An 18,778-nucleotide genomic window follows, 5' to 3' on the forward strand; every position below is an offset into this window, starting at 1 on the left:
TAGAGGAAGATTGTAGAACACACAAAATAACATTTCTTTTTCGGGAAATATTAAATTATTTTTATTGTATCGACAAAATCCAATCGATGATTTCTAAATGTTTATTGTTTTGGGTTTTTTTTCAGGTGTTTATTCATTGCGATTTGTCAATTTGCAACAAAACTGATTGGAGGTGTCATAGAGACTGTTACCAACGACAACGACGTGACGTCAGTATGCCCAAAAAATTATCCAATAGTGTACCGGTAGTTGTTGGACCAGTAATAATGAAACAAGCAGACGAGAGCCAGAAAGTCAATTTGGATACAAAGGGTACTGACGAATTACATCATCAGAATTACAAATAATATTAGATTTCAATGGTTTCAGAAAACATTCCTGAAATACTTAAATGTATATGAGAAGATATTAATTGGAAGAGTAAATTTTAGGAAAGAGGAAAAGTTCAAGGAAAAGTATAATTTCACTCTTTCCTGGATTTACTATAGTTATATTTATATTTCAAGTTTGCCAAAACAACTTATTTGATTTCAAAAAAATTATTTGACGCGAGCGAATTTTTTATAGCGATAAGATATCAATTATCCTTTCTTTCAGAGCCAACATCAAGAACAACATTTCCAGAGTTTTCAGTTCTACTGTTTATCGTTAGTCTGGTGGTTCTAGTTGCAGGGATTGGCCAATGGATCACTGCTAAAATTAGCACCAGAAATCCATACCAACGACTTGAACATAACAAAATATAGATCACGCTTATGAGCGAGAAAATCCTTAAAAATTGAACAATCTTAATTGTTTCTTTTGCTTTTTGTTAGTACAGTAGTAAGCACCAATTTCTAGTACAGTACATGTATATTTAAATATACAGTGTATTTTTAATCTGAAAACGAGTTTAACCTTCTTCAATGCAAAAGTGTAGTTGACAGTTGGACAACACCACTTTTAAAGTTAATTATAAACGTGAACTTGTTTCCATCAAACTGAATGTGAAAATAAACGAATAAAGGAAAAATATAGTAATGTGTTGTATTTTAGTTTCACGGGTTTGATTGTGTTTGTTGAACGGTTTATTTCTGGCCTCTTTACTTCAAATAAACTTTACTGCAGATGTGCATACTTCTCAACATTTATTTAAACTATAACAGCATTCAAGTACAGTATTACTGTACAACCATGGAGGAATAATAACTGCATGGTACAATAACAAAATCTTTAAGCTCTGTCAAACTTATATGACAAAAAAGGTGATGTGCCCAAATATAGTAGTAATATGCCAAAATATGGTAGTGATATGTCCATATATGGGCACATCACATTTGTTTGTCACATAAAGTGTGGAAAGAGCTTTAGATTGTATAACATTTGTAATTTCATTAATTGATTAATAATTATCAAAATATCATTTGCGACATTTGTACACAAACAAATACAACCCATTTACACTTATTTTAAGTGCTATCGTCTATTAAAGCTTCTGAGGATTTAGGCCTCGCGGTACCAAACTGGTAATTTATATTTACAGTTTTTATTTTTTCCAATGGAAGATACTTTTGTACTCTTGAACTTCTCGTAATTATGTTACTAAAGAAGTATCAATCTATATAAAGTTGAAGAGTCGTCAGCAAGAAGAGATAGTGACTATTATCAGAAAATGGCAGCTACACAAAAAGTACATTACTTGTATACATTTGTTAATACAGTTATTTGAAAGCTGGATTACAAACATGACGACTTAGAAAAAGATGACGATGACTAAAAGTAAAGTTGTTGGATTGACTAAATCAATCACTTTACTTTTGGATTAAACGATTACTCGTTTAATACACATCTGGATTAAACACATCAAGTTACTTTTAGCTATTCTTAGAGGTTTCAATCCGAGCATATTAAAAAATTAATTAGCGAACATCAAGCCAGCATTGTCCACGTACGATTCTGACTGGAATACTAATTATTGTATAGCAAGTTTTTTATTTGAATTTTATAAATGATAATAAAATCATTTTGGAAAAGAAGCCAAGGACTACAATGATAAAGTTGCTGCATGTACAGTTTACTGTAATATTAAATCATTTAAAAATGAAGAAACTTATTTGTATAAATGCGATATTTAGGTTTTAATCCATGCCTATTTTGAACTATTGCAAACTTCCTACATTGTGTAGGCCTACGTACGAAATCTTACATTATACACGTGCGCTTCTGATTGGCATAACGACTGCAATAGCATTTTTTGGGTAGGGGATGGAGAGGTGTCGACCTGAATCCAACTCTCAAAATATGGGCTCTTCGAATTAACACTCGCTTAAAAACTTATTCTTATCCAATATTTCTTGACAAAAAAAGCTGTCAATTAACATGTGTGTATAAGAAACAAAACTATTTACAGTGCAAGTGTAATTTCAATGTGAAAGCTACTCACATAATTTCAATGGTTGATTCAATGTCCAGCGATAGACAAGCTTGGATAGCATCCGAAATAATGTTATTTTGGGCTGGAACTTGGTCTTGCTTACACGTAGGTACCTCTAAGGTAGTTTCATACTGAACGTCCTCACTCATTACTACCGTATGCAACTTCTTCTTGTGTTTTTTCAACTGTTCAATATACGAGAAAGATTGGGCGCAAATCTCACAGGAATATGGAGTTTCACCAGTATGTATTCGTCTATGCTTCATCATGTTATCCTTAAACGCAAACAACCGTCCACAAACATCACACATGTGCTTTTGTTCTCCTTTATGCCACTCAACATGCCGTTTCAAATGGCCCTTCTCTCGGAAATTCTTACCGCACAGCTCACATTGGTACGGTTTAACATCTGTGTGTGTTGCTTCGTGGCGCTTTCTTGTCGACATCTTTCCAAACTTCACACCACACACACTGCATGGATGAGATTTCTGTTTCTGATGGACTTGCCGGATGTGAGTGGTTAAAGTTCCTTTGGATTTGAATGATTTCTGGCAGAGGTCACAGTGCACAAGTTCCCGATCTGGATTGTGAGTCTTCATATGAGAATCCAGACCACTTTTAAAGTGGAACGCCAAGTCGCACTTGGTGCACTTGAAAGTTCTTTCCTGGTGCAAAGCCTCGTGTTTTCTGCATTTGTTTGCATGATAAAACTCTTTCGGGCATTGACTGCACTTAAAGCGAGTTTCTTGTGTATGAACAGTCATGTGACGTTTCAGGGTACCAGGTGTAGAGAAGGTTTTATGGCACAAAGAACACATCTCAGGAGCTGAATGTGCCTTCTCATGATATTCAAGCAAGTAGACATTTTTCAGACTCTTGCCACAAATAGAGCAAATGTATTTTTGCAGGCTACGAGCTCGATGCCTTTCAACATGTTCAAGCAACATGCTCTGATTGTAGAAAACTTTGTTGCATGTTGAACAGTGAACTGTTGCATCTACTTTATGCACTTTAGTCATGTGGTCCTTAAAATCTGGTCCATATACTTGATCAGAGCAAACTTGACATGGATACGATCGTTTGGTCTTGGGGAATTCGTTGTTACCACTTCCTTTTGGACGTCCTCTTTTAGGCAAAGAAGACTTGTCTAGGATGATTTTACCGCCTTCAGAACTTTTAATGACAGCGACACCACCATCTAGAGTATCTTCAGAAACTGGAATATCTTCAGAAACTGGAGTATCTTCAGAAACTGTAATATCTCCAGAAACTAGAGTATCTCCAGTAACTGGAGTATCTCCAGTAACTGGAGTATCTCCAGTAATTGGAATATCTCCACTAACAAGAGTATCTTCGGGAACTGGAGCATCTCCATTAACTGAAGTATCTTCCTTAACTGGAATATCTTTAGTAACTTTTGCATCTTCAATAACTGGAGTATCTTCAGTAACCGGAGCATCTTCAGCAATTTCACTTATTTCCAGAGCTGCATTACCATCAGAACCATCAACTTCCATATCACTACCAGGATCTTCTGTCATAGCAGGGCTTTCTTTTGTTTCGTCCAAAGCAACCATTTCTTTGTTTTGTTTACTTATGTCACGTATTTGTTTTGGACAATCCCTGTTCAAAACCTCATCATATCCATACTTTGCACGCAACCTTTTTGATTGAAATTTGCGATCAGATTTCTTCATACTGACCTTAAAACTACCAAATGAATCTTGTTTTCTATTTTGTGAACGATTCTTGCGTTTAGGTTGTTTTACTTGTTTAATAGCAGGAGTTTCAGTAAGAGGCGTTGGTTGTGGAGAATGCTTTGTAATAAAATGTATGTCAAAATCCCAAGGAGTCGCAAAAATTTCTTTACATTCTTTGCAGGGTATTTCTTCAGATTTACAGTCTTCTCCAAATTCTGAATATTCATCATCCTCATGGTAATCTTCCTCATCACCGACATCTTCATAGACTAAAACATTTAATTCTGGTGGATTTTCATCTACACTGTCCTCTAAAGCTACATCTGGTGATAAATGATAATAAATGATTTAGTCTGATGAGCAAGTCTGTATACAGTTTCTTCAAAAAAGCAATTTATTTTTATTTTTATGGTGATTGTTCACAGCAATTTATACTTACACAACCCAATAAAAAAAAAAGATGACCTTAATTGATCTATTATTCTACTTTTCGATTGTATCATTTTATGTACTGTACTTACAGAATAAATAAAAGGATAGGTGATCCATAATTTATTTCATCCATTGCATGGTTTGAAAGCCTTAACTATTTTTAGAAGCAAGCATTCATTAATTACATAATATGTTGTTTATACAGCATTGACTCTTATATCTGTACACATTTGTATAATCCAGTTTATCTTTAAATACAAGTGTCCTTTTCTCAGCAGTTACATACATTCCATAAACCAGTTTCATATTTTGCCAATCATAGTGAAGATCACGAGACAATCCTTTTATGCTGTAAAAATAAAATTGGAAGCTTAGAGAACATCAATGGTTGATTCAATGTCTAAAGAGAGAACTGCTTTAACAGTTTCAGCAAGACTAGTAGATGCCAGAGCCTGATCTGAATAGGTTACCAAGCTTATTCCAGATTCCTTATCACTGCCATCATTACCTTTGTGAGATATCTGTTTATGTTTCTTCAACTGTCCAACATATGAAAACGCTTGGCTACATAACTCGCATGAATACGGTTTTTCACCCGTGTGAATTCGTCTATGCTTAAGCATATTCTCCTTAAATGCAAATAACTTCCCGCAAATATCACAAATGTGTTTTCGCTCTCCTTTATGCCACTCTAAGTGGCGCTTAAACCCCTTCTCGCGAAATCTTTTACCACAAATCTGACACTGAAATGGTTTCTCATCCGAATGAGTTGCCTCATGTTGCTTTCTTGTACATGTCTTTGCAAATTTTTTACCGCATATAGAGCAGGGGTGGATTTTCTTTTTCTCATGTACTTGTTTGATATGTGCTTCTAAATTGCTTTTAGATTTAAAAAACTTTTTGCAGATATCACAGTGTAATAGTTCACGATTTGGATCGTGTGTTACCATGTGAGAATCTAGACCATGTTGAAAATGGAAAGCAAGATCACATTTGGAGCACTTGTATGTTCTTTCTTCATGCGATGCCTCATGGAGTTTACATTTGTGCAAATGGTAAAATTTCTTTGAGCAATGTTTGCATTCGAAGCGCGTTTCCTTTGTATGTTCTATCGCCATATGATTTTTCAGACGCCCAACTGTTGAAAATGACTTTTGACACAAAGAACACTTCTCTGGTTTGGAATGGGTGTTTTCATGCTCTTTAAGTGTGTAGCAATTTTTTAACTCCTTACCGCATATGGAGCATAAATACTGTTTCTGGTTGTGAATTCTATGTCTTTCAACATGTTCGAGGAACATTTCTAGATTGTAAAACACTCTATTACATGTTGAGCAGGGCATTTCTGAATTTACTTGATGTTCTTTTTCCATGTGAATCTTAATATCGGAGACTACTATTTGTTCCGAGCATATTTGGCAGCTATAGGTTTTATTTCTTTTAATTCCAATGCTACCACAAGGACGCCCTCTCCTGCGCGTACTTTCTGTGACATTATTAATTTCATTTGCTTCAGAAATATCAATATCAACTTTTTGTTTCTTTCTCAAACCAAAAGTACTTTTTGAACGCCCTCTTTTTGTAGGTACACATAGTTCAGAATCAGCAGTATCTTCAGCAATTGTGGATTCAGTACTATTATCTTTTTGAACTACAGTTCCATCAGTATTTCTTAAACCAGAAGTAGCTTTTGGACGCCCTCTTTTCTTAGGTGCACGTTTATCAGTCACTTCAGAAACAGACGATTTTTCTGCAATACTGAGTATAGTACTAGTATCTCCTTCAACTACAGTGGCATGAGTAATTGTAGCACCTTTATTATTGTTGGAAGTTAACTCTGTAGCATAAGCAATGGAAGATTTGTTATCACCAGTGTCTCCAGCATTTTCTGTAGAAATACCAGTAGTAATTGTAACCTCTTTATTATTGTCAGAGGTTAAATCTGTAGAATCAACAGTAGAATCTTTGTTATCAATTGTAATATCTTTATTGCTATCAGAGTTGAAAACTGTAGAATTAAAGTCTCCTGCATTTTCTGTAGCAATATCAGTAGTATTTGTAAAATATTTATTACTTTCAGAGTTTAAATCTGTAGAATCCACAGTAGCATCTTCATTATCTTCAGTGTCTCCAGCAATAATTGTAACATCTTCATTATATTTAGAGTTTCTAACAAATTCTGTAGCACAACCAATAGTTCCAGATGTTTTATTGTCATTTTCAACAAATCCTGTAGCATTACATGTATCTTTGGTAACTTCTTCATTTTTGTCAGAGGTTCCAATCAATTCTTCATTACTACTGACCGTTAAATCAGCAACTCTTTTAGCACATGCGTTACTTACATTGTATAATTGCTCAGAACAACTTTTATTCAGACAATGCTTTTCTAATAACCTTTTTGACTTGAATTTACCGTCTGACTTGATTATACCCACTTCAGGTGACTTTTTTCTTTCTTTCCTCTGCAGGGTTTTGTTTTTTTGCTTTTTATTTTTCCTCTCTTTAGCGATAGGTTTTGGTTCCGGTGTGTGCTTGGTATATAAATGCATGTCATATTCCCATGGTGAGGTAAATGTTTCTTCACATCCTTTGCAGGAAAATTGTTTACTTGCTGTATGTTTGTCACTCAAGGAATCAAATTCTTCTTTGTCTTTTTCATTGTTGTCTTCTTCATCACTCGGATTGTAATCCCCATCATTGTCATTGCCTTGATCATTGTCATCATTATCATTGTCCTGATCATTGTCATCATTATCATTATTATTCTTAGCAATGACATCAGTTGATTTTTCAGAGCATGAGCCTGTCACGATATTTGATTCTTTTTCCCCTGTTGATAAAATAGAATGGAGCTATAGTTTGCATTTGTGTAGACATTGCTAAAAATAACTCAAACTGTTATTTCGCATACAGAAGTAAGCAAATACTAAATTTTTTTTTTTTTGTGTTCCTCTTTTTAAAAAGAATCATATTTATTACAAACTACAGCTCCATTCTATATCCAACAACAAGAAATATATTTTTGATAACTCGCAAATGTAATGCTACTATAATGCTTGGTTCACATAAACATTTGCACCCTAAAGGCTTCCAAACCATGCAAAAGAATTATAAGACTGTATGTTTTCTAGTTCTTGTTTACCCTTAATCTCAATCTACATACTGTAGTTGTCAAGAGACAATTAAATTACTTTGCTTTAACTGGCACATTTATCAATTTTCAAATTTAATTCCAAAGACATACAGTACCTTCATTTTCAGATGTTCCTTCTTTATTTTCACCTTAGAAAAAAAGACAATAATATTGTGTCACTTACTTTGTCAACAAGTTAAAAAAAACAAGTATAAAACAAGTTCTTTCTGCCTAATATAAAGCTCTGTCTACACTATCAAACTAGTTTGACAAAAAAAGGGTGATGTTCCCAAACATAGCAGTGATATGACATAAAGTTTGATAGTGTAGACAGAGCCTAAGGCCTACACTTTGAAAGTGTTAGTGTAAACTCCACTCTACACCCCCAGATTTTGAACAGATTAGCATACAACACTGATCTGGATATATGCAAAAGTTACACATCACTGGTTTTGAGCATTTTTACAGTACCTCCAGTAACAATGAAACAACATTTTTTTAAACGGTAGCGACAAATGTGTACTAACTTGTTTCCTCCTCCGCATCTTCTGACTTCTGGGCCTGTTCACTTTTCATTGATGATGATGGCTTCTCAACTAACTCAACAGTGATGGCATCAACGTAGCAAAGGAATCTCACAAATGCAACAATATCTATAAAATAGGAAGAGACAGCTTTCACAGTTTAACTAGAAACTTGTTAACGTTAATTAGCCAGCCTACAATTCATTGTTTAGAATAACAAAATTTGTGCAGAGTATTCTGTTTAATTTTTAATTTCTCAATCCTTTCGTCCTTTTAATCTCTCAGTTTTTAAACATTTATTTTGTCATTTTATCTATTGAAAACATAATTTTGTTTTCATTAAAACTACAAACCTATTTAAAGTCTGATTTAATCAATCTTCAGTTTCATTTTAAATTGACAGTTTTTATTCTCAAATCTAGAAAAAAACTTAAAATTATTGCAATGTACAAAAAAAGAAAGATTGAATGGGATACCAATATAAGCATTAATGCTTAAAACATGTAACCCTAAACAAGTAAACATTTACAATACAAAATGACTATTTATTAATTATATTTTTCCCTATTTCTTTTTTCAGTGGCTTTGGGAATAAGACAAAATAAATAAAGCCCTCTACTTGCAAAATATAGCACATCCTCTATTTTAATTTTTCCACCAAATAGACTAGAGTAAAGTAAGGATGGATGATTACAATCAGTAATTTTATTCAAGAACATAGGATACATTATGCTCAAATTAATTAATAATGTGTAGGCCTAGTCCTAGCTCAAAATGGGCAATCAAGTTAATTTAAAAATGTTTTTTCTGAACATTTTAAGGATGCATGAGAAATAACAACGCATGATGAGACATAACAGTGGCGGGTGTAGCATCACAAAAATACAGACGTATATTTCTGGAATTCATGGGAATTGTTAACATCTGAGTACCTTCTTACCAATATCAGATACAGTCTGTATCGTTGCTCTAAACAGAAGGTCTTGAGCTGTTTGTTGAAACTTCTCATACAGCTCTGATGCATGTCCTACTTTTAATGTCTTCTTCCAAAAATCAATGCAATCTAAAAAAATAAAAAGATAATCTTTCAGTTTAGGTAGGCCTTATACTTATTTATTGTTAGCCTAGCTATAGTGTTTACCTTTGAGGCCTACAACCCAGGTGAGGGATATTTTTACTCTCTACCCCTACCAGCCTACAGTATATCAATAACAGTAGCTAAGGCCTAGTAGTAGGCCTAGGAATATCCACAGTCTATGTAATAAATGGCGTAGGCCTACATTTTATGTACTCATATTCTAATAAATTTAACTCAGTGAGTAATAAATGTGTATTAATACATTACAGTATTATTTACTAATAAATGCTGTAGATAGTACATCCATCATGATCCTAACTTTCAACCAGTATTTTTTCCTACTTAAAGACACCTTTCCTACGTTTTTTAGATCTAATTTAAGATCACAAACTATATTTAATGTAAAAATAATACTATATGGTCCTATTGCAATAACTTTTTTCGTCTTTAAATGGTTAAAAATGTGAAAAATAAGTTGCAGGATTTAGCTTTTTTTATTATTTATGTTTTAGTTTTTAGGCTAGTTAGGGACGTACTGTAGGGGGACACAATTAATCAAGCTCTAGTTTTTATGTGTTTCCTTTTCATCTTTATTTTATGTTCTCATATATTGTTGTATATTTTCATGATTGATGATGAATAAAGAATATTTGAATTTGAATTTAATTCTAATAATTATAGAGGCCCGCTATGAATCCCAAAATGCATTGCGCGCGGATTTATATTTTTGTTTTTCTTCTGTATTTCACCCACTTTTCGATCGATCGTGAGGCCAAAACAAATGGAAGACTTTTCAGCAAAAATACCGGGTTTTCCCCAATTTGTATCAACAGAGTCTGGCAAAAATAGAAAGACAATTAATGCAGCAACTATACAACGTCAGGCTAGGTATATAGCTAGCGTACAATGTTTACCAGCTAGGCCTACAAAACTAAGCCTAGCTAGGCTAGGCCTAAAGACCGTCCACGAGAGGTCATTCGCCGCGAGCTACTTAATAGGTAGTGCATTGTTTCTCACTTTTTATATAGGCCTAGTTAGGGGCCTATAGGCCTAGTTAGGGGCCTATAGGCCTAGTTAGGGGCCTATAGGCCTAGGCCTATGTATTATTTTTACAAAACGTCACAAATTGTAGGGAAGGTGTCTTTATACTTGCTGGTTACCTAGCTAGGACAGTCAGTTTATTTAGTATCAGGTGTCAGGCCTACACAGTACTAACTAAACTAGGCCTAGTAGAAAGAATCTGTTTACTGTATATAGCCTAGCCTAGGCCTATGTTGGGAGTGGAATATGTATGTAGTATGGCCCGGGCGCGGGCCCGATCGTCGTCAGTCACACACACACACACATGACGGTAAATTTATCGGATCACAGAAGAAACTTGACTTTGTTAAAGTAAAACCCACCTAGCTTCTTAATCTTACTCTGTAACCTAGGCTGGGCCCTCGACTGCCCACCTCCACCACCGGACAATAACGTCTGCTGCGTGCATGTTATATTATTATTGTTGATAGTGTTGTATGCATGCTCGAGCGCTCGGCGGCCCGCGATTTTTTTTTCCGTACGAGAGTTCCTCCATCGGTTCGTTTCGGACTCAATCGACTCTCTTCGGTATTCGGTAAAGTCAGCTCACTGATGCGTGACAACATAATACAATTTACATTTACAAACCGCGAGCTAATACTTTCACAGGCTCTCATAATAGTAAAATGAATCTACACTAATACGAGTTTTGATGACATTAATTAATAATACTAGGCCTACTTAGTAATTACATTAAGAACCCAATAGCATATTGAAGATATTTAGGTCTACGACCCAATAATAGGTCGTATCAGATATTATTTGTTGAAGTTGAACGACCTTTTGTCACGAACGAAAGGCTCTTTTCTTATCGTTTATGGTATTGTAGCTAGCCCATGGCTAGCCTAGCCAAGCTTGTGTAAGCCTATGCAAGGTATTACTTTTGAATTTAAAATGATTATGTACAGTAGGAATTCCTATGCACAGTGTATGTTTTTTATACCTTTTAAAATAATATTATTAAATTAATATTTATATTGTAAGGTAATGGAAATTTTACGTTAAAGGTGTACGTATTAATTATCCCCAATCTTGAAAAATAAAGATTTCAGACTTTTAATATAGGCAATTTTGGAGTTTTAATTAAGTTATAGGCCTATAACTAATATTATTGTTTATTATGTGTATATGTAATTTGGAAAATCATAAAAAATACATGCAAAGTAAAAAACATTCAATTACGGTACTGACACGACTGCAATAGTACAAATACTAGTACAAATACATTTAATAATAACACATTTTCCAGGAAGCTTATAATTATATGTGATACTATCATCTTGTCATGAAGATCGGTTTTCTGTATTCCATATTCTTGATTTTATTTTTTTTATTATGGTTTCTGAAATAAATAAAAAAAAAAATTGTTCATTTTAATTCAAAATTTCCACCGGCCAAGATATCAATAATGATTAAATTAACACAATATTAAACGCTTTATAAGCAAGCATGTTTCTATACATACAACTTACATGTTACTAGGCCTATAGGCTATATGTATACAATTTTTCAATTGTTACCTTTAAAAACCTGAAGAAAATTGTAATTTTCTTGATAAAAACATCTGTTAGTGTTACTTCTGTAAATATAATTTCTAACCTACTACTTGATCATTTTATTAAAATAAAAAATAGTACTGTAGATGGAAATGTACTACATTGAAGCACACGTACCATGGAGTAACTCCATGCACGTACGTAGGGCTAGGCTAGCTAGGCCTTGCTTGTGACGACCAACAAACAAAGTGCTGCTGCTGTGTGTTACTGTTTGTGAATCTGATGGTACATACATTGGTTTGTGGCTGCCTATACAGTATTATATTATTAAAATTCTAGGCCTATTATTATTATTACAATGACGTTCAGTACTACTATTAATATTTATTATTATATTTACAGTGAGTATAGTATTAGGCCTCTAGTCTAGTATGTATAAATCTGTCACTCGTGCAAAAAAGCTGCTCACGTTTTGTCTTGTGGTTGCTGTCACGCATCAGTGAGCATCGGTGGCTTACCGAAGAGTCGATTGAGTCCGAAACGAACCGATGGAGGAACTCTCGTACGGAAAAAAAAATCGCCGGCGGCGGGAAGGCTCAGCAGAAAGTATGGAATACCTTGCTGGGCCACACTCTTTATTCGATCAAAGTGAAAAGACGTTATTCTAGTTTTTTTAAACAAGCAAACTTAATTTTTCAAACAAACTTTACCTTTATCCTTTGGAATAATTCTATTATCTGATGCTGAAAGTGGATCAGACACTGGCAACGTAAAAATGGTCATAATCTCTTGATAAATCAAGAAGAATTCTGCATTAAAATTATAACGGATGCTGGCGGTTATGGCGTCCAATAGCAAAAAGAAAGCCGTTATAGTTGCCAGGCTGCTGATTAATTTTACCCTATTGGTTGTGGAGGTCTTTTTCTAAAATGTAAAAAAAAGTTTAATTAGGAGGTGAGGTGGTGTATCTAAAAAGCATAAATTAATTTGTTTAAATTTTAAAAATCAGATCATTATCATAGGCCGTGTAACTCAGAATGTTGTTTATTATTAATAGGACGTATGGTCTATTTTTCAATTTTTTAATGATGAATTAAACTTCGCGTTATTCCAAGGATTGTTCCCTGGTTATCCCACCCCGGCCGCGAAATTTTTTTTACTCGTCATATAAGGCCGATTTAGCAGAAGTCAATAGAGGGCGCGCTCCATCGCTCATGAATATTTATTAGAAAGTGTTACTCAAAACTTGCATACATTAAAACTTTCGCGCTAGCAGCTAGCTGTCGATACGCGGCGATGATACGACGATGATGATAGGATCGTCGCCTTTTCCACTCTCTACTTCTTGCTTCCATCTCTCTCTCCTCCTAGCAGCCATGGATATCACAGCTTGTGATGTCCATAACTGTAGTGATATTGATGATGCACTGAAGGTAAGAGAGTAGGCCTATGTCGTATGATAACAATAACATTAACTAGCCTAGAATTTAATTCGTCACTTTGACGAATTATAGGTGATCATTTTTTATAATTTTAATGACATTTAATTTTTAAAAACGATGAATGTACGTTAAAATACGATCGCAAAATGTTGATAATCCGATGACCTGACTAAAATGCATACGATTTAGCTTCCTAGCCTAGACCTAGCCTAGGCCTACTCCTAGGCCTAGTGCTGAGTTTTACCTAGTATTATGTCTCATATACTGAGCTGTAGATACTGTAAATACAGAAGGAAGGAAGGGATGAAGCATAGGTCTATCCTACTAGGCATAGGCTAGTTAATTGGTTAAATATTAATTAGGCCTAGGGATGCCTACTACTACTAGTTAGGCCTCTAGTGAGTACTAGGCTAGGCCTACACTAGCTAGTCCCCTAACTCTAGGCCTAGTAGTAGTAGTAGGTAGGCATAGGCTATAGGCTAATTAATAATAGGCCTAGTAATACAATATTAATTTGAACATACTGTACAGACTGTGACAATACAATGTAAAATAATATAGGCCTAATTGCCTAGGCCTATATTGTACAGTTGTAGATAGACGCCTATGCCTAATTTGATTTAGATATGTGTACGTTACTGTTATTTTATATTATTATAATTTAGGCCTAAATTTAAAAGCATTAAAAAATTGATTGTGCATTTAGATGAACATTTTCTATCATGGTTGTGCATTTGTTAAAGCTTTTATAGTGATTTTTAAAAAAATGTTTTAAATTGAAACTAAACATACTCTTATCTTTTAGGACATTCTTCCTGAAGATTATGTTTACCTAGTGTGTGGGTATACTAGCAATGAGACAGGTGGCTATACTGCAGATTTGAGACTTAATATCTCAACAAAAAATGAAGCAGATATGTGGTTGACTTCTTTCACCAACAAGACCAAAACCACTCTAAGGATTCGCAGATTGTATCTTTCGGGTAAGAAGAACATCCATAAGGTTTACTTGAGATGTCATCACAATACGTTCCCAAGGAACAGCTTAGCTAATGAAAAGAGTGGTTCTAAAAACACTGATTGTCCGGCCAGCATGGTGATTACTGTAAAGCGAGAGGTGACCAACCGAAAGAGCAGGTAAATTCTGATAAAATGAGATTAAATTGTTAGAATAAAAGAGAAGTAAACTTTACGAAATAATGATATTTTATTACCACCTTTGCTTCTCCCACAATAAGTATGGCATTATGAAATAGTACGACCCAAAGGCGACATTTTTAGGGGGTGGCATTATGTGTGGGTGGCACTAATTGACATCCGTTCATCATGGGGTCACTCCTAAAAAGAATTACAGTCGGTAGGGGTGGGGGTTAATTCATACCTAAACAAAAAAACTTTATTAATGTTACAAAACACAGAAGACACTTCAATAAGAGATACTATTTTAAAAAATTCTGATGAATAGAATTACATTTATTTGCAAAATTCCTTCAATACTACAAAAACTGGAAAACTGGAAAACCAAAAAGTTTGTAATTACCATTTTCCCGACTTGGATATAAGATCAACCCAAACATGAAATCTCATCTGTTTTAAGGTGTGGCTCATTTTATGTGAAAATGACTCAAACATTGGGGTTTGGGGTTAATAATAGATAATTATGAAAAAAAAAACACAAAAAAGAATGTTCTGGATAACCAAACACATACATTATTATTTTAAACATTTAATCCACAATAATTTTACCACATTACTGTATTGTACTTGAAAGTAAATGTCATTGTCTTACCATTAATTTAAGGATATCTTTTTTCTATAGATCTTCAGATACTCACTTGCACAACTTCCCAATGATGGTTCATTTGAGTTACAACCACAATCATCCGATCCTCTGTGCTGACACTCTAAGACACAGAGATGTTTCAGATATAGTAACAAAGAAGTTTGTGGATATGTTCAAAACAGGTCATTCACCATCGACCGCTCTTCTAGCACATAAACATGACCTTGAAGAGGAGCATACTGATGACTACGTTGTAGTTGCTGCTGACCGAGCAGAATGTCCTGATCAGCAATGGTGCTACCGGTAAGTAGCCATCGTGAAGTGTATCAATATGTTCGTTCGTATGTTAAAGTTAAATAATTTTGTAAAATATGGTTATTACACATTAGTGTATTATTAATGAAACTATTTTAGCAATACAATTTGCTCCCATCATTGGATACTGTAATTTTATATTTATATCAGGTTGTACTACAAGATATTCAAAGAAAGCTATGGAGAACCTGATGGTGAAGCAATGCTCAGAGACCTTGAAGCAAAAATTCAGCAAGTGTGTTCAACGCATAATGAAGAAGTTGCCAAGATAAAGCGAGTTGGAGAAAATGTGGTCGTTGCCATATGTACACCTTTGATGAAACGTGTCCACAGATATGTACGACAGAGTGGTGAACTTGCTTTTATTGATTCATCGGGCGGAGTAGACCGTCATGGCTGTCGTGTTTTTGTAATTCTTACACATAGCTGTGCCGGTGGCCTACCGTTGGGCTTACTTATCACCACGTCGGAAACTGAAGAGGTCATTACAGAAGGCCTAACTCTTCTTAAGGACATTTTACCGCCTGTTGCCTTTTATGGTAAGTTAGGCCCAGCTGTCTTTATGACAGATGACTGTGAGGCCGAGAGGAAAGCCCTAAGTAATGTATTCCCAGGGTCTTCACGTGTTCTGTGTGCGTTCCACATATTGCAGGCTATGTGGAGATACCTGTGGGACACAAAACACAGGGTAAAAAAGGAAGATAGACCACGATTATTAGGCGCGGTCAAGGCAATGCTGTATGCATCTACTGAGGCTCAGCTACATGTCTTTTATGAGGATTTGGTTGGTGATGATAGTTCAAAGACCTATCCACAATTTATAGACCACGTAACTAAATTGTATGACAGACGCGAGATGTGGGCTTTGTGTTATCGAAACGAGCTACCAATGCGTTCAAATAACACCAACAATTACTGCGAGGCTGCAATGAGAATTTTGAAGGACCATATTTTCCAACGTACTAAGGCCTTTAACATGGTTCAGCTTTTTGATTTTCTCCTGACGAGAGTTGAAGTTCACTATGAAAGACGACTTATAGATGTTGCAAACAATAGGTTGGGTAAGGCGATTTCCGCAAGATATGCTTCAGTGAGTGGCTGGCAGCTCCTTAAAGAGGATATTATCCAAACAGGTGACAACTCATTTGAGGTACCATCTCAAAATTCAGAAGGAGTAACGTACAACGTTAATATTGAGGCAGCATCATGCTCGTGTGTTGTTGGCAGAAATGGTGGGCCTTGCAAGCATCAACACATTGTTTCGAAGCATTACGGCATACATACCATCAACACTAGTCCTGTGAACAGTCCAACCCTAAGAAGAATGTTTTACACCATTGCCACTGGATACGAGATGCATAAGGATTGGTTTTTATCTTTGAAATCTAACGAAAGTGAAGAATCACACATACAGTGCATCGCAATGCATCACGAACAGGCTCATTCTTCGACTGATGTGGAAGCCCATCCTTCGACTGACATAGACACTCTTTCTTTGACTGATATGGATGCTCATCCTTCGACTGACGAGAACACTCATCCTTCGACTGACGAGAACACTCATACTTCGACTGACGAGAACACTCATCCTTTGACTACTGTAGATGAAATGCCTGTACAACAAGGACAGCATGATGAACAAGCACTACTATTCATACACCTCCTAAAGGAAAAGGAACAGCAACATCCCGATATTTTCCGTGATGCAATATCCTGTTTCTTTGATAGTGTGAACAAAATTAAGACAGACGCCGCACTGGTTTCAGCCCTGCATACATTCGGCAAATATTCTGGTGAGAGTCTGATGAAAAAGCGCCCAAGAAGGTTGGGAAAAATCATTGGTGTACAACCTACAGCTGTGGCTCGTAGAAAATCATCTCTTGGTGGGCGAAGGTCTCTTGGATCTGGGCGTCCACTAAAACAAATACAGGTAAATAGCAATCCAAAGCTTATGCCAAAGAAAAAAATAAGGAGGGCTCCTCACAAACTTTCAACCTGTGTAAAAACAAATATTTCATTGGGAAAAACCCATTCAATGAAAAAGTAAGCATTAGAGATTTTTCGCAGTCAGTGACAGTGATGCATGATACAGTACATAGGGCCTAGGTGCTTTAATAACAGTGAAGTTATACTTATTACATAATTATAAATAACAGTGAAACATGGGCCTATTGTTTAATATTAGTTTAATACCTGGTGGCGACATTTTTTAAAAAAGTCTTTATATTATTGTTTAATAAATAATAAAACGTGTATTCATCCATGTTTGGGAATTTTTACAATTTGTTTAGATAGTACAAGTAAATCTTTTGGAAAATAGCCGATTATGCACAGATGTTTTAAATAAAGTTAAGTAAAAACTCTGGATATACGGTACTGTACATTAATATCACCTGCTGTATTGAGTTTTGTTTTAACTTAAAGTGACGATCTATTTAAAACAAACATGGTTCCATGTATCTTGAATAAAATATATGAAAACGTTCACTGCCATCACTTGATATTTTGTTACTGGTTTATTTGATTTATACATTTCTTATTTCACATTATGCAGACACGTATCATATCATCTGGGGTGGGGGTGCAAGGGTACGATCGCACCCCTCCCCCTAATTTTTTATTTATAGAAGAAAAAAAAACACCCGGAAATAAAACTACTATGCCACAACCATCATCATGGACCGAAAATATCAGAGAAGGCGTGATTACAAACGCAGTTTCAAACTGTTAAATGGATTAGTTGAAGAAATGTCATAATGCTCAAATAAAATGTACCTGAGATTGGTATGATGTAGGCCTAGGCTATACTGTAAAAGGGTAAAATCAATGTTAAAACCTCCTTGGTAAAAGCATGGAGTAAAACCTTCTTGGGTGTTACAGTATCATCATAAATATTATTTTATTATACCACCATATACATATTACAGTATTAATTAAATGTAGTTATTGCTGCTTGCATGAATTGCTTTCATTGTAGGCCTATTTTATCAGCAGTAAAAAAAGAACATTGTATGTAGCTGCATGACAGCGAGTAAAAATTGGGAAAGCAATAATTCTTCACTGCTCTGCTTGCTTGCTTGTGACCGCTGGCGCTGAATTTAAATATTCATGAGCGATGGAGCGCGCCCTCTATTGACTTCTGCTAAATCGGCCTTATATGACGAGTAAAAAAAATTTCGCACCCCGGCCCTGTGCATTACCACGGGACACAATTAGGCTTTTTAATTTCCGTGTTCAATGTATCGGCCTACTAATTATTTTCTGATCAGAGTGTAGGCTACAGTTCCATTTTTTAGTATCCTTTAAATCGTCTTGATTCCTATGTTATATGCCTACATCTATATAAAATGATGTATGCCAATGTCTAATGTTATGTATT

At 35.1% G+C, this 18,778-nt stretch overlaps 2 protein-coding genes across 3 annotated transcripts; one reads left to right on the top strand and one right to left on the bottom strand.

The window, feature by feature from the left end:
* Window positions 1–1,110: 1,110 nt before the first annotated feature.
* LOC140060139 (uncharacterized) lies at window positions 1,111–12,699 on the bottom strand. Of its 2 annotated transcripts, none has more exons than XM_072106224.1 (5): window positions 12,570–12,699; window positions 9,146–9,268; window positions 8,209–8,334; window positions 7,798–7,830; window positions 1,111–4,436 (listed from the first exon to the last, which is right to left on the bottom strand). In XM_072106224.1, the coding sequence occupies exons 1-5, from the start codon at window positions 12,640–12,642 to the stop codon at window positions 2,419–2,421; spliced, it is 2,373 nt and encodes a 790-aa protein (XP_071962325.1). In that variant the 5' UTR covers window positions 12,643–12,699; the 3' UTR covers window positions 1,111–2,418. The 2 variants fall into 2 exon arrangements, with proteins under 2 accessions (XP_071962325.1, XP_071962324.1); XM_072106223.1 differs by lacking the exon at window positions 1,111–4,436 and adding an exon at window positions 4,453–7,378.
* Window positions 12,700–14,102: 1,403 nt separating this feature from the next.
* LOC140060295 (uncharacterized) lies at window positions 14,103–18,305 on the top strand. Its single transcript, XM_072106442.1, has 3 exons — window positions 14,103–14,438; window positions 15,121–15,387; window positions 15,550–18,305. Exons 1-3 carry the CDS (start codon window positions 14,218–14,220, stop codon window positions 17,444–17,446), a joined length of 2,385 nt encoding a protein of 794 aa, XP_071962543.1. The 5' UTR covers window positions 14,103–14,217; the 3' UTR covers window positions 17,447–18,305.
* Window positions 18,306–18,778: the final 473 nt, after the last annotated feature.

The sequence above is a fragment of the Antedon mediterranea genome, chromosome 10, assembly GCF_964355755.1.
Source record: "Antedon mediterranea chromosome 10, ecAntMedi1.1, whole genome shotgun sequence".
In the NCBI taxonomy this organism is placed as follows: Eukaryota; Metazoa; Echinodermata; class Crinoidea; order Comatulida; family Antedonidae; genus Antedon; species Antedon mediterranea.